Source organism: Dryobates pubescens, chromosome 5, assembly GCF_014839835.1.
Source record: "Dryobates pubescens isolate bDryPub1 chromosome 5, bDryPub1.pri, whole genome shotgun sequence".
Taxonomy (NCBI): domain Eukaryota; kingdom Metazoa; phylum Chordata; class Aves; order Piciformes; family Picidae; genus Dryobates; species Dryobates pubescens.
Genome location: NC_071616.1, coordinates 37318946 through 37335381, shown reverse-complemented (window position 1 = coordinate 37335381; position 16436 = coordinate 37318946). Strand labels below are relative to the sequence as shown.

General features: G+C 44.0%; 1 protein-coding gene across 1 annotated transcript in view; it reads left to right on the top strand.

The window, feature by feature from the left end:
• The window catches only part of MIA2 (MIA SH3 domain ER export factor 2), a 42062-nt gene that overhangs the window by 7881 nt on the left and 17745 nt on the right, over window positions 1-16436 (top strand). Inside the window, exons 5-13 of the mRNA XM_009909375.2 lie at window positions 884-1078; window positions 1206-1306; window positions 5815-5946; window positions 7838-7859; window positions 7972-8060; window positions 9323-9394; window positions 10273-10383; window positions 10711-10782; window positions 11207-11311. Coding sequence (XP_009907677.2) covers window positions 884-1078; window positions 1206-1306; window positions 5815-5946; window positions 7838-7859; window positions 7972-8060; window positions 9323-9394; window positions 10273-10383; window positions 10711-10782; window positions 11207-11311 — 899 coding nt within the window. The remainder of the gene's footprint in view (window positions 1-883; window positions 1079-1205; window positions 1307-5814; window positions 5947-7837; window positions 7860-7971; window positions 8061-9322; window positions 9395-10272; window positions 10384-10710; window positions 10783-11206; window positions 11312-16436) is intronic.

Genomic DNA, 16436 nt, shown 5'->3' with positions numbered 1-16436 from the left:
CTGTCTGCTTCTGGTGGTTTAAAATCAAGAGGTAACAAACCTTACTCATAGTATTTAATTAATGATTTATGGTATTTTGAGGATCTCTTAATGCAGACTCAGTTAATACAATAGCAACGGTTTAAGAGTCAGTTACTCTGAGGTTTGATTGTTGGGCTATTTGTGATGGGTATCTTTGATCAGTACTGGCTTGAAGCACAGAATTAAATTGCATGTTTGTTTCTACAAGGGTAAGCAAGGCATGGGGTTTTTTTGAAAGCAGTATTTTTATTGGCTTCAGGAAATTTAAGTTACTGAAACTGAGGCAGCTAGGTGCTCTTAGTCATACTTCTGTATGAGCATGCCTGTGGTATCTTGTATTCTACAGTGGAGTTTGTTACCTTGTTGGGGGAAGTTGTAAATCCTTGATCCTATATGGCATATTTAATTGTTCTTTTTGTAAAACTTTTCCTACTTGTATTTGAGTAAAATATAAGAAAGAATCCTACTAATCCTGAGCAGCAATTAGATAGGCTAACTATCAGAAGATAGGCTAACTAGATAGGCTATCAAAACCAAGCATTTTTCCCCCCTGAACATTAATTTGCATTACTATACTCTATCACTAGTTTTGCTTAAACCTTTATCCTCCAAACTCTGTTCTGAGACCATTATTTGAAACAATTATTTCTCAAATCATAAATCTGAGTGTATTTTTACTCTGATCTACCATCCCAGTGTTTGGAAAATAAATTAAACAAAATCAAAATCTCTATAGAGGTTAACATCTTTAAAAAGTGAGAGTGTGTGTGTGTGTGTGTGTGTGTGTCTGTGTGTGTGAGAGAGAGAGCACAAGTTGAATCCTTTGAAAGTAAGCATGATTTCCCTTCTCAATTATTTGCAGGGGTAGGCAGAAGGAAGCTGCTAGAAGAAACATCAGGGAAAGAACATGAAATGGATACAGCTGTAGACAATGAACATGACAGTGACCAAGATTCAGTAAATTCTGAAGAAAAAATGGACAGTTCAGTAGCTGACTCTCCACTGGATGATACACAGCCTATCTCAGATGCCATCCAGACCTATGTGCCTAATAATGGTAAGTGTTAAGTTTCTTAATTTTAAGGAAAACAAATTTGCAATCTTAAAAAGAATTAGTTGGAACTGTATTAAGTTGATAATTGTAACATAAAACCTTTTCTTTTTTTCCCTTATGAACAAACCAGAAGGAGGATGGATATATCAGATCCTTCTGTGCTTGAATGCACTTGAGATCGGGGAATTGATAAAATCTGTGTTTTCAGCAGTGCTGAGTATTATCAAAGAGGTAAGTTGGGTTTTTTTAGTGTGTGATATATTACAGAATCACAGAATATATCTGGTTGGAAAAGACCTCCAAGATCATCCAGTCCAACCTTCGACCCAGCACTGAAGGGTCAACACTAAACCATGTCCCTAAGCACCAGGTCCACAGGCTGCTCAAACACCTCCAGGGATGGTGACTGCACCACTGCCCTGGGCAGACCATTCCAATGTTTGAGAACCCTTTCAGTGAAGAACTATTTCCTAACATCCAGCCTAAACCTCCCCTAGTGCTGCTTGTAACCATTTCCTCTGCTCCTGTAGCCCGCCATCAAGGAGAAGAGGCTACCTCTTCTTCACTCCAACTCCCTCCAGATAATTGTAGAGAGCAATGAGGTCTCCTCTCAGCCTCCTCTTCTCCAGTCTGAACAATCCCAGCTCCCTCGGATGCTCCTGACAGGCCACATGCTCCAGGCCTCACTGAGCCTCATTGCCCTTCTCCGGACAAGCTCCAGCACCTCAATATTGCTGACACTAGTACAAAATTAAACCAGTTATTGGTTATGTCCTACAATGAGGTTCCTGGGTGGGGAGGGATCCTTTTAAATAAACCTTCTGCACTCCCCTTGGTGCTGGGGGTGCGACAGAGATGGAACAAAATAACTGTCGTTAGCTGCTGTTCATCTGCTGCTGCTCTTTGCATTGCAGAACCTAATGAAATTAGTGTGTTTGGTTGGGTTGTTTTACAGAACAACTATGAAACACCTCAGTGGTCAAAAAGAAACTCAGATTCCCTCTAATTTCAATGACTGGGGAAAAAAAACACCAAACCACCAAACCCAAAACCATTTAAAGTTTGGGTTAGAACAAGTAAAATACTCAGAATACTTCCAACTTGAACCCTTGCAGCAGACTGTCAGGCACTGAATCTCATTAAGAAAAAGTAACAGAAGGTTGTATCAGCAGGGTCAGCTCAAGCTGGGTGCTTCCAAAGAGGGATCCCCTATTTCCCTGTGACTCAGTCTCATACATAAGCTGTTTATGCACCTGTTCACACAAGCGTCTGTCTTGTGTTTCAAAGTGTTTAATGGTTACTTGTCCTCTTCAGTGGCTGGAGTTTCGGTGTAGGTGACTTTACTTACACTGTTTCGTAATCTTTGGTTCCATCTGCACTCAGATTTCATTATTTTGCTGATTCCAGGGAGAATGGTCTCTTTCATCATTTCCCTGAATTGTAGTTCCTCTTCCTTTGATTGTAAGGGTCACTCTAGTTCATATTGCAAAACATACAATCTTCATTAATATTACTTCTACAATCTGCTTATGTTAGCCTAGTTACAATATATCAGGATATACATACAAACATATATATGCATAACTACTCCTGGCTGTTCTTCTTGTGTCTGAGAAAGAGTTCAGACTGAGTTCACCAATCTCCAGGTTACAGCTTGTGGCCTAAAGCTAAAGCAATCTAGCTAAGCAAGCTAGTTACTCATGTTAACCAAGGCACCTAAGTCCAAGAGTCAGATTTAAGATTACTTTAACTACCAACAGAGATGAAAAGAAGTCCGCTGCTGTGTGGCATTGCAGCTACCGTTTCTTGCACCTTCCCTTACATTCTCCTTCAGCAACTCATGCACAAGGCTTAGATAAATGTACTCTGCACTGGATAAAAAAACTGTCTGGCTGGTCGGGCCCAAAAAGTGGTGGCAAATGGAGTTAAATCTCATTGGTGCCCAGTCAGTAGTGATGTCCCCCAGGGCTCAGTCCTGGGGCCTGTCCTCTTTAATGTCTTTATTAATTATCTAGATGAGGGAATTGAGTGCACCCTCAGTAAGTTTTGAAGATAACACCAAGCTGGGTGGCTGTGTTGATGTGCTAGAGGGTAGGGAAGTTTTACAGCGAGATCTGGACAGGTTAGACCGATGGACCAAGGCTAACTGTGTGAAGTTCAACAAGGCCAGCAGGTACAGGGAGGTCATCCCCTTGTACTCTGCACCAGTGAGGCCACACCTTGACTACTTTGTGCAGTTCTGGCCCCCTCATTATAGGAAAGACATTGAGATTCTGGAGCATGTCCAGAGAAGGGTACTGAGGGTACTGAGGCTTGTGAAGAGACCAGAGCACATGGGATATGGTCTAAGGGAGCTGGGGTTGTTCAGTCTGGAGGAGGCTGAGGGGAGACCTCATTGCTCTCTACAACTTACTTGAAGCGGGGCTGGAGCGAGGAGGGGGCAGCCTCTTCTGTCAAGTGACAGGACTAGAGAAAATGGTTACAAGCTGCACTAAGGGTGGTTTAGGCTGGATGTTAGGAAACATTTCTTCACTGAAAGTGTTCTCAAACATTGCAAAGGTCTGCCAGGGCAGTGGTGCAGCCACCGTTCCTGGAGGAGCTCGAGCACCATGTGTAGGGACATGTGGTTAGCACCATGTGGTTAGTGTTGACCCTTCAGTGCTGGGTGGAAGGTTGGACTGGATGATCTTGGAGGTCTTTTCCAACCAGATATATTCTGTGATTCTGTGTGCCTGCAGCCCCGGCAGGGTCATTTTTTAACAAAGAAAACTTAGCCGAAGCAATCTGGTTTAAACGACGTTGCGCGACTGCCAAGCCCAACGCGGCTCGGGCCAGGGCCTCACTTGCGCAGGTGAGCGGCCGCCGCCGGTCGCTGATCCACCTGTTACACCCCCTGCCCCGCCCCGCCCGGCCGGGCAAATGTCAGCTCCAGCTCTCCGCCAGGGAAGGCGAGCGGCCAGGTGCCATGTCTGCCCGCCTGGAGCCAGACCTTTGCCCGGGAATCCTGCCCAGAGTGTTATTTTTGTAAAGAGCTGCTGCTGCGCGGGCACAGATGGAGGCGAACGACAGCACAGGGCAGGTGAGTTTCCCTGCCCATAACTTCAGGAAGGAACAGTAGTAGGTTCGTGGCCAAAAGGCCACGTCGGTACCGGCGGACGGGGACACGGCGTAGGCAGAGGGAAGGTGGCCAATCTTTCCCGCCTGCGAGCGTAAGCCAAAGGAGGGTCTGCCGGGAGGGGTCCTGAACACCAGCGGCTCCCTAGATCCGTAACACCCCCTACCCCCGGCGCCGAACGGCTGCACGGGGAGGGAGGGGAGACAGCACCCATGAGGCACACCTACCCCTTGGACGCTCCAGCTCTGGAACTGTCAGCCGCGTCTGTGAGGCACTGCCGATCTGGGCCGAGGCAGGGCGGTGAGGCCCTGGGCCCGCTGCCGCCCTCTCGCATTGCCCAGCAGTTGTATCTCCCGCGCCCCCCCGCCCCGGCCGTGGTGTAGCTCCCCCATTCGGGTCGCAGTAGTCTCACCCCCGTCGGGTGCCAACGGCTGCTCCCACCTATGTCCCCCGCTGCTTCTCCCCCTTCCTGCGACGGTAGTGGTTCATTCCCCTTCGCCCCGCCGCGCAATGGTACAGGCCGGTTGTCAAGCGGCTGGCCGGAAGGGGCCGCGCGTGGTGGGCCCGTGCGCTGCCGCCCGCGGTAAGATGGCTGCCGGCGGCCGCGGAGATGCTTCGGACGCCGCTGCTGCCAGTTTGTGGCTGGGCCTGCGGGAAAGTGCGCAGCACTACTGCGGGTTAGCATTGGAAGGGGTGCGGACGGTGAGTGCGGGACCCGCCTCCGCCCGGGGCCGGGGTCTGGTGTAGCGGCGCTTTGGCGTGGAGGGAAACGGCGCTGCTGGGGCTTGCGAGGGGCTCGGGTCAGAGAAACGGCCCCCGCACCGGCGCGCACAGCTGCGGTACCGTGCTGGGCCGTTCCTTGTCGGCGTGCGTCGGGGCCCGCCTGCCTACTGAGAGCTGCGCGTCCGGGACCGGCGAGCCGCCGGGCCGTTGGGGGTCCTGTTGTAGGTGGCCGTTTCCTCGAGAGTAGCAGAGGTCTCAAAATCCCAAACCGGTGTGACGAACGCTCCCCGATTCCACACTCGCACATCCCTCTTGGTTTGAGCTGGGGGTAGCCTGGCCGTTCTGTTACAAGAAATCGAGATGAAGACTCCGCTGCAAAGTAATGAGTTCTTAAACGCGAGTTCACACGTAGTAAATGCGAGCAGGTTGTATCTTTGAGAAAATAATGATAGCCGTTTACATTATGTGAGTGTGTTTAAGCTTTTAAAGCGTGTTAAACCATTGACTGCGTTAAGTATGTTATTTCAGCAGGAAGTTGGGTCAGCAGGTTCTTCTACCGAACAAATTTTCTATCAATAAATCAGGATTAGTGCTGGCTCTTTCAAGAGTGAAACGTGTATGCAGCGCAAAGGGCAATTTGCCGTAACTAGTAGGTTCAGAAGGAAAAGTTCTCAAGAGCTTTACCTAGCCATCATCCCATCTTGTTGTAAATTTTGTTTGTTTGTTTTTTTCCTGGTAAATACGGAATTTAAACCCCCAAAGCTTCTGTTCAACCATTTTTTCAGAGTTTTGAAAAAACTCTATGCAAGCCTTAGGTGGAAACCAAGTCAAATGTATAATGTCTGTTTCTGTTGAAAATATTTCTCTTCCTTGAGTTGAAGCCTTTCGCTTTATTTTTCAGGCTATGGCTTCACTGCCTGAAGATATGAGACCTGGTCCTGATTTGTATGGTTTCCCTTGGGAAATAGTGATTTGTGCTGGCGTTGTTGGAGCCTTTGCAGTTCTCTTGTTCCTCTATCGAAGTTATCAATCAGTAAGTGTGCAAATTGCATGCAGATAAGTAGAGTGCACTAATGGTTTGAATTTAAATTGTAACCCTGTTCAAGATATGGAATGCTTCAGAGTTTTCAAACTGCTGTGAGTGAATTTAAAATCCCACTAAAAGAGAAATTGAGAATTAAGGCTGATTTTTTTTTTTTTTTCCAAGACCTTAAATGCTTGGATGTGTACTGAATGACTGTTACCATTAAAGGAAATGCAGTGGAACTCTTTGTTTCTACACCAGCCTTTCAAAGTTGGTCCTTAAATTATTTTTGAGGGCTAGAGAAGTTTTCCACAGGGTATTTATTGCAGTATGTGTTGATATGTCTGTGACTACCCTGGCTATAGCTAGACCAGCTCAGCCCTTTAAAGGTAACAGTAAGCAAAAGTAATTTGGGTGGATTCCTGAAGGCCTTTTAAAACTCTTTAGAGAGGGACCTTGGTTCTGTTTATTGGAACACTGAACCAATTTTGCTGTGTGCCGTTCCTGAGCACTAAGCTGATGACTTTGGGAAATGCAATACTGAAACCTTTTAATGCACAAATCAGATTATATTTTTTGAGGTGGGGGTTGTCTTTGATGGTAAGTAAGAATCTGAGTGGTGGCAGCTGCCTACCATAGTCTCTGCTAGTGAAGTAGGGTCAGTGGCCATGGTTCAGTACCTCAAATTTCTCCCCCTGTTTTTGCATAGAAAGTGATTCTGGCACTGGCTGTGGTGATGCTCATATTTGAAGAGTGGTTGCATAGTGATTTAGTTTTTCATATGCAAGCAACTGCATTTTTAGGATTCTGACATCAACTTGGATCTGGAAAAATGCCATCTTACTCTGCAGCAGCGATTCAGTCTGGAAAGGGATCTGTATTTGTATAAATGCATGTTGCAGTTTGGGTAATTCCTTCTGTTTTCTGGCAGCATCCTCGTAGATGGTACAAATGAGGTGTTTCAGCTGAAATCAGTCAGGCAGCAACTCTAATACTGTTTTCCACCTGCACATGTCACTAAGCATGAAATATTGCAGAGGTTCTTGATAGCTTTTTCAGTCATCATGGAATTCACTGACTGCTCTTTGAAGAATTAATGGTTTACTTACTCAAAAGTAATGGGGTTTGGGGTTTTTTGGGGTGATAGGATAAGGTGTGCTTATGACTTTTTTTTCCTCCTTTTTCTCTATTACTCAGACTCCTTGGCCATCCCATGGCTTTAAATGTGGAGGGGAAAAAGAGGAAAACAGGTTATGTTAGGCACATAATCTGTGCTCAGCCTTGAGAGGAGCAGTGTGTGTTTTAAAAGTCCTTGAAGTTCAGCCAAGTTCTGCATCTCCAGGCCATTTGTGACAATTTTTGTCCCACAGTTTGTTAGATTTTGGTTCTAGGGCACTCTAGCCCATATGGCATCTGCTGATTGGCACTCATACTGAGTTGCATCTGGGCAGCATGCCCAGCAAGTAGTACCCTCATTGCAGTTCTGTTACACGTTATAACATGGGGCTTTTTCCCCTCACAGGAAGTTAATTCTGGGCTGTCATGATGAGCTTCCCCTTTCCTTGCTCTTCTGGCTGTGCACATTGACTACCACTTTGTGTTGGCAGTCCTGGTTATGTGATTACTGTTCAGAAGTGTGTTCTAAAAGTGATCCAGGTGAAAACTAACTTCCTCTCCTCTCTTTGTTTAATTAGAGTGGGAAAGAGGACAGGCTAAACACACATGCATAAAGGGGGTAAAAGCAGAGGATGCAATTGCTTAATTTAAACAGCAGCCTGTATTTATATTCCTTTTTTTGAAGTTCCATGGTTAAATTGGTCATGGAACCACTGTTTAGTTTTCAGATGCTATGAAAGAGTGATTGAGGAGAGATTTTCAGTGTTTATTCTTTTTGTTCCAGGTTAGAAGTCGGCTTTATGTAGGTAAGCTTATTTTTCATACTGTCTCTTTGAAGCGTGACTTTTCTTTTTCTTCCTTTATGTCCCCCCTCCGTTATTTGGATATTGCAACACATAACTGTCTGTCTTCCTTTAGGGAGGGAAAAGCAGCTTGCCAAAAAAATTGCTGAACTAGTTGAAGACAAATGCAAAATTCTTCAAAAACTCAGCCTTTGCAAAAAAGAGGTAATGGTCCTTATGTATTGCTTTCAGATGTGGCTGCATTTATCAAGTATTTAAAGTATTAAACTTATATAAAACTTTTAAGAGTGATTCTTCCAATGCCTTTTTTTTTTTCCCCTATCAGTGGCTTTAAGTGCAGTGAAGGTGCTAGCAGGTTCTGCCTCTCATAATACAATGTATTGCACTGGAAACTATTTGAAAGTCTCTTTGTTTTATGCCACAGGGGTAGTTTGGTAGGGCTAAGGCTTTTCTGTTTCCCAGCAAGGTGCATTTTTGAATGTTTTTGTTGTGGCTGTGTTCCAGACCAGGGCATCATAAATTAATGCTATGACTTAAACAATTCTTTACATGCTCCAAACTGGTGACACATGGGTTTGATGTGTGGACCACTAGATGGATAAAGAACTGGCTTGATGGCTGCACCCAAAGAGTGGCTGTCAATGGGTCCATGTCCCAGTGGAGGCCAGTGACAAGTGGAGTCCCTCAGGGATCAGTCCTGGGACCAGTCTTGTTCAACATCGTTGTGGGTGCCATGGACAGTGGCATTGAGTGCACCCTCAGCAAGTTTGCTGATGACACCAAGCTGTGTGGTGCAGCAGACACGCTGGAGGGAAGGGATGCCAGCCAGAGGGACCTGGACAGGCTGGAGAGGTGGGCACAAGCCAACCTCATGAGGTTCAACAAGACCAAGTGCAGGGTCCTGCATCTGGGTCGAGGCAATCCTAGGCACAAATACAGGCTGGGCAGTGACTGGCTGGAAAGCAGCCCTGAGGAGAGAGACTTGGGGGTGCTGGTGGAGGAGAAGCTCAACATGAGCTCTCAGTGTGCACTTGCAGCCCGGAAAGCCAACCAGATCCTGGGCTGCATCAAGAGAAGTGTGGCCAGCAGGTCAAGGGAGGTGATTCTCCCCCTCTACTCAGCTCTGGTGAGACCCCACCTGGAGTACTGCGTCCAGTTCTGGAACCCCTATTACAAGAGGGATATGGAGGTGCTGGAACGTGTCCAGAGAAGGGTCAAGAGGATGATGAGAGAGCTGGAGCACCTCTCCTATGAGGACAGACTGAAGGAGTTGGGGCTGTTCAGTCTGGAGAAGGGAAGGCTCCGAGGTGACCTAATTGTGGCCTTCCAGTATCTGAAGGGGGCCAGCCTGATCTAGTGTGGGGTGTCCCTGGCCATGGCAGGGGGGGTTGGAACTAGATGATCCTTGTGGTCCCTTCCAACCCTGACTGATACTATGATACATTCTGACACTCTTTTCTTTTCAGTTTGAAGATCTAGAATTGTCTCTGAAGGATAACAATGTTATGGGAGAATCAACAGATGCATCTTTTTTTGAGGTAAGAAGAGAAGTGAAAATTATTTCTACAGCTTAAAGCAGTCTTTCAGGAGAATGCTGCCTGCCTTTAAAAAAACCACCCCAAACAAACCCACACCAAAAACAACAACAAAAAATCCAAGTCAAAACTCCCCAAACCTTCATTGTGTTAATGAAGAGCACGATTATTTCCCTTGTTTTCATTATATAGTATATGTAAATAATAATCTATAATCAAGAATGCTGTGTATTAAGACTGTTATTTTATGACTGTATTATTATTTTGGTCTGCACTACTGGAAATGACCCAGAAGCAAGGTATTTAAATTAAGAGAAGTTACCTTAACAATTGCATTCAAGATGATTGACAGAAGAGCAAATGGCATGTTAGGCAATATTTAATTCTTTCCAAAGTAAATCACACTTATTACTAGGAGGGAGAGAGAGAGTAGTGCATGAAGTATTTTTTTTTTTCCTTACATCTGATTTAATTCAAGTCAAAATTGAATTCCAATTCAGATCCAGTATTGTGCAGAACACTGGAGCACAGTTGTAAACAAGTTACACTACATTTTTACTCCCCAAGCTGAGAATACCTTTGCAGAGGACTTCACAAAAGGCTGAGTATTTGATTCATGCCCTCAATATCAGTAAGGGCTAAAAAGTCAATACCTAATGTAACAAAAACACCCCAAATAGATTAATTTTGTTCTGTACCCCAGATCCTGTAGACCTACGTGTTACAGGTTTTGTTACCGTGCGAGAATCTCTAGAGATTTATCCTTGATGTGGTGAAATCTGTTAAATGTACTTTGTTGCCACATTTAAAACATACCCGTCAGCTTCATGTATAATTAATGTCAAAAGTTTTCTATTAACTGTCATAACAACTTGATTTAGGAAATGCACGAAAGACTGAACAAGTCAAACTTGGAGCTCAACCAAGAAATAGAGAATCTAGAAAAAGAACTGGAAGAGGAAAAATCCAAGCAGTCAGAAAATGATAACTTGGTAAGAAAAAGCAGAATCCTGCCATTGTTACTATTAAAAAAAAAAAAAAAATCCATCCAATTGCTGTCTTTAGAGAAGACAAACTATTCTCCTTGGGGGTTTTGGGAACAAAACCTCCATCTCCTGCTTTGTCTCCCTTCATACTCCCTGTAACATAGTAGAGAAATGACACCCATCAAGGGAAAATAAGCCAAAAGAATAAAAGCTGGTTTTGCTGATTTTGCACTAGAACTTTCTCAGCTTTAAGATGAAAATAACTTTATTAATTGCCTAGACCTTTTCAGTCAAATCTGTGGAAGGAGCTATATGACAACTAATAATTTTCAGGTGGCTGAAATTGAGATGAGAGTGGAGTCTTTAGAGAGTGAAGCGAAGTCCATCCAGTTACAAATTGATGAGGTAAGTCCAATCTTGATAGTTGCTGGTTTTGAATCCTTGCAATTTCTTTGTTCTCCTTGTAGGTATGGTGTGGTGGTTGGTTTGTTGGGGTTTTTTTTTTCTATTAGGGGTGCAGAAATAATGCGTTGAGTAAGCCAAAAGACTTCGTAAGGCTTAGTACTTTTGTGGAACTTGATTTAGCAACTTTGAATTTTGTTCAGTGACTCACATTTATTGGGAAATATTTACCTTGTCTTCAGCCTTTTACTCCACAGTAATAGATAGTGTGGCAAAACTACAGTCAGCAAGAACTGTTGAAGTTGTAGGGAAAACATGAGGTTATTTAGCATAGATAGAAAACCAAAGAGTAATTCAAATAATATCATCGTGACCCATTTAGATCTTTGCCTATACTGTTTAAACAGCACACTTCTGTTTTGCTTAGGCCAAGTCCACCCTGAAAGTATATGAGATTAATACAGAGAGACTCAAGACCTCTCTTCAAGATGCAGTAGATGAAAACTGCCATCTCCAGGAAAGTGAGAAGCAGGTAGGTTATTCCTGACTGTCCTTAGAAATGCTTTGTTTTCTTATGATACTGCCCCAAGGAGCACCTCCTCAATGTGTTTGTTAATACCCCTTGCATGCTCTAGTAAGAGGATATGGCTTGAAAATAATTTTGTGTCCTGTTATAGGAGAAATTTAGTAATTGGAACTTGTGGGGAAACTTGGATAGAGTTCAGTGGGAAGGAGAGTGTATGGTAATGAAGACTAGAAAATTTTGCTGAGTCCTCAAGGAAAGCAGAAAGATTTAAGGAAGTAGACAGCTGGGATCCTCTCCAGAGGCAGAGAGAAAATGCTTAGACTTGATCCAGAAAACAAAAGAAATTAAGAAATGATAGAGCATGCAAAACACAGGCAAAAAACTTAGTGTAGTGCCACTATGGATTAATTAATGAAAAGTCAGATAGGTAATAGGCCAGAAAATACTCCCAACATTGTAGTAGTGTGGTTTTTTTCTGAGTGCCATAGCCAGGTCCCAAAGAATGCTTGTTATTTTAGAATGCTCAGCATGTGCAATTGATGCCCTGTGCAATATCTAATTTTACAAACAAATCACTCCCTTTTTTTTTTTTCACTAACAAAAATACACTTTCTCTGAACATTAAATGTTCTGTGGAATGTTTTTGGGTTTAGAGGGTTGGGTTGGTTGGGGTTTTTTTACGGTTATGTGCTTATTTTCTGACAAACTGATGATCTCCTTCTCTGAGCAATAACTGATATCTTACAGGAGTGGGTGAGGGGGTAGAAGTACAGGCTGCAGTCTTATAAAAAGCTGGGAAGTGCTTTAGACCTCTCTGTCAAAACATTGTGCATGTCAGAATTACTGATTCGGGGGGTGGGGGGGAAAGAAATTAAAGTGACTGGAAATGGAAAGTTTTCTGCAGCAAGAGTGTTCCAGTCCTGCGTAACTCTCACCAGTAAAATTTCATGGTTTTCTTTGATTTTTGGGAAGAGCACAAGTTTGTGACTACAGGAAAAGGAAAAGACAATTTTGTTAAATGCTGTTAGTGGAGGAGCACAGAATCACAGAATGTCAGGGGCTGGAAGGGACCTCAAGAGGTCTAGTCCAACCCCCCTGCCAAAGCAAGATCACCTAGAGCAGGTCACGCAGGAACTCATTCAGGCAAGCCTTGAATATCTCCAGTGAGTGAGACTCCACAACCCCCCCTGGCCAGCCTGTAGAAGCAGATTTGGGTGTTAGTAGTACGAAATGAAGTTGCTTGAGAATTGTTTCTTTCAAGAGTTGTCTTCATTTAATCTGTACATCCTTTGTGTTTTTGTGGGAAGGAGGGTCTGGTCTCGGTGCTTTACTTCAAGTGTGACAGCATGGAGTAAATTCGGAGAAGCAGTATATGAAGTTTTAATAGGGATATTTAGTTATTTCCCTCCCCCCTGGTTATTTCTTGAGTCCAAACAGAAATAATACAATTATTTCTTTGTGTATGAAAAGAATCTTCTTTCCTTTTTATTTAAAAGTAGTAAAAGTAAGAGACTACTAAGTGCTGATAATCACTCTACAATTTATAGACAGTCATTTTGTATCGAGCAAACTCAGGCCAAAAGTCAGTGAAAGCAGCTCTCAAAATGTGATTAACTTCCCAGGATCCTAGATAAAAATAAGGGGTTGGGTTTTTGTTTCTGTTTGTTTGTTGTTGGTTTTTTTTTAATCCTTCCAGATAAAATAACCTGAGTGTAGTAGTTCCTCAACCCCACTATTTAGTCAGAGTTTCTACACTTTGTAGTTAGCTGAGCTTTGTTGCATTATTTCTGTAGCTTGGGAGTGTTTGTGGGTTTGTTGGGGTTTTTTTGCTATGCTTTTCAGTAGGTAAATAACCCAGTCAGAGTTGATGCAACCAGATCAGGAAAGAAGAGGTAGTGCCTGCTTTGCTAATTTTTGTTGTCTTTTACAAGGCAGTTGGTAAGCACATGAGTTAGTTTGCTGTATTAAAATATCCATACTCCTGTTTTTATTTTTCTTTCTTTCTTTTGTTATTTTTTTCAAGATGGAATTTCACTTATGCTCAAAAGGTAACAAAGGTATTATTTGCTCACAGAAACCAGAGTACCTTCTGTCCATTTACCCTAAGAGGTCATAATCTTCTGGCACATCGTCGCTTAAACATTGCAACAGATGTGCTGTCACAGATATATGATGTGTCAGAGAGAGGATTGGGCCTTTTAGCTTGAACAAGGGAACTGGTGATGAGCTCCAAACTTTCTGTGCTTTGTTTTTTGCAGGAACATTAGCCTGCAGTGTGCCCAGGCAGCCAAGAGGGCCAGTGGCATCCTGGCCTGCATCAAGAACAGTGTGGCCAGCAGGAGCAGGGAGGTCATTCTGCCCCTGTACACTGCACTGGTTAGGCCACACCTCGAGTACTGTGTCCAGTTCTGGGCCCCTCAGTTTAGGAAGGAGGTTGACTTGCTGGAGTGAGTCCAGAGAAGGGCAACAAAGTTGGTGAGGGGTTTGGAACACAAGCCCTATGAGAAGAGGCTGAGGGAGCTGGGGTTGCTTAGCCTGGAGAAGAGGAGACTCAGGGGTGACCTTATTACTCTCTACAACTACCTGAAGGGAGGTTGTAGACAGGCGGGTCTTGGTCTCTTCTCCCAGGCAGCCAGCACCAGAACAAGAGGACACAGTCTCAGGCTGCACCAGGGGAGGTTTAGGTTGGATGTGAGGAAGAAGTTCTATACAGAGAGAGTGATTGCCCATTGGAATGGGCTGCCTGGGGAGGTGGTGGAGTTGCCATCATTGAAGGTGTTCAGGAGGAGACTTGATGGGGTGCTTGGTGCCATGGGTTAGTTGTTTAGGTGGGTTGGATTGGTTGATGGGTTGGACGCGATGATCTTGAAGGTCTCTTCCAACCTGGTTTATTCTATGTATTCTATATAAATATGCATTAGTTTAGCTTATTGCAAACCCTTGCTATTTCTCTTTATTGTAATTCTTACAGGAATATAAAATCATGTCAATTTATTTTCTCTTTGGCTTCACAAAGTAGGAGTCTCTTGAAGTTTAGCTTCCCTTGGAGGATGACGTTTAACAATAAAAGTAGTTTCCACCTGGAGTACTGTGTCCACTTCTGGAGCCCCTATTACAAGAGGGATATGGACGTGCTGGAACATGTCCAGAGAAGGGCCACGAGGATGATCAGAGGGCTGGAGCACCTCTCCTGTGAGCACAGACTAAAAGAGTTGGGGCTGTTCAGTCTGGAGAAAAGAAGGCTCCGAGGTGACCTAATTGTGGCCTTCCAGTATCTGAAGGGGGCCTACAAGAAGGCTGGGGAGGGACTTCTCAGGATCTCTGGTAGTGATAGGACTAGGGGGAATGGAATGAAGCTGAAGGTGGGGAGGTTCAGGCTGGAGGTGAGAAGGAAGTTCCTCACCATGAGAGTGGTGAAGCCCTGGAATGGGTTGTCCAGGGAGGTGGTTGAGGCCCCGTCCCTGGAGGTGCTTAAGGCTGGATGAGGCTCTGGCCAGCCTGATCTAGTTTGGGGTGTCCCTGCCCATGGCAGAGGGGGTTGGAACTAGATGATCCTTGTGGTCCCTTCCAACCCTGACTGATTCTATGATTCTTGTGTACATCTTCTGAGCAATGTTAGCATAAAGAGTATTCTTGTTGTATCTGTAACATGTAGTTTGCATGATGCTGCAAATTCACACATGGCTTTTACTGCTTAAAAGGTGCAGTTGTGTGCCAAGTGGGGTTCATCCAATTCTAGTCACACACCTTTTATGCCTTTTAGTTTATCTTTGATAAATAGTGTTCAGGCTTGCTTGTCTATTTGCATGGCAGTTTCCCTGTTTTAACTACCATTTTCTGGGTTTATTTTTAGTGTGACTGGCTGTTAAGTTCTTGTTGCTCAGTGTAGTTGTTCCTTTTGTACGTTCACTGCTTTAAATTGATTGCCTCTTGTGCAACTTGAATCAAGAGGCTATTGTCAGGCTCTACACAAAGAGAGTGATTGCCCATTGGAATGGGCTGCCCGGGGAGGTGGTGGAGTCACCATCACTGGAGGTGTGTAGGAGACTTGATAGGGTGCTTGGTTGCATGGTTTAGTTGATTAGGTGGTGTTGGATAATAGGCTGGACTCGATGATCTCGAAGGTCTCTTCTAAGCTGGTTTATTCTATTGTATTTTTTTGGTACAGTACCCCATGTTTCTGTGCTGCATGTTTTTGTTGTAACAGAAATTTGCACCAGTTCCATTTTGTTCTCACAATATGAAGGCATGCTTTAGCCAGTTAATATGTTGCAAACAGTTATTTTTTAATAGAACAGAGAATAAACCAGGTTGGAAGAGGCCTTCGAGATCATCGTGTCCAACCTATCATCCAACACCACCTAATCAACTAAACCATGCAACCAAGCACCCTATCAAGTCTCCTCCTGAACACCTCCAGTGATGGTGACTGAACTGATGTTTAAATACACTGATTCCTTTCCTGCTGTAAAATTACTTTTGTGGAATGAGATTTTACTGCCGGGTGTCTGCCAAAGGTAACCTTGGACTCCCTGCCTTTTTAGTTAACCACAGTTAATTACAGAGATAGGTGCTAGTAGGTACTAATTACATGCAATTGCTGTGGCTTCCATTAACAAGGAAGCTTTTCTAAAAATACTTTTTTTTAGTTACTTAAAGTGATATGGAGGAGAGTAGGAGAAATGATAGAGCTTTGCAAGTCACGTGAATTTCAATAGCTGTCTAAAAAGCTTCCTGGTGTCTCTTACCTTATCAACCTCTTCCAGGTTGAAAAGACCCAGATACAGTTTCAGAAGCGTGCTTGCATGTTGGGGAACGAAGGTTCTCTTCTCCATCCATTCCCCAGTGCTTGTAGCTGTTAAACAAGCTGTCATTATTTTATATGCATTGCAATTGTCACAGAAGGGTTTTTAAACTGAATGGAATGGTTAAGTGAACTGTTCTTAGAAATGCTTAAAAATATCCTAACAGCTACCTACAGTGGAGAGCAATTGCAGCTAAAGCAACTAGAATCATAGAATAATGGAATTGTTAGGGTTGGAAGGGATTGTCCACCTCCAACCCCTCTGCCATGGGCAGGGACCCCTCACACTAGATCAGTTTACTCAGAGCCACATCCAGCCTGGCCATA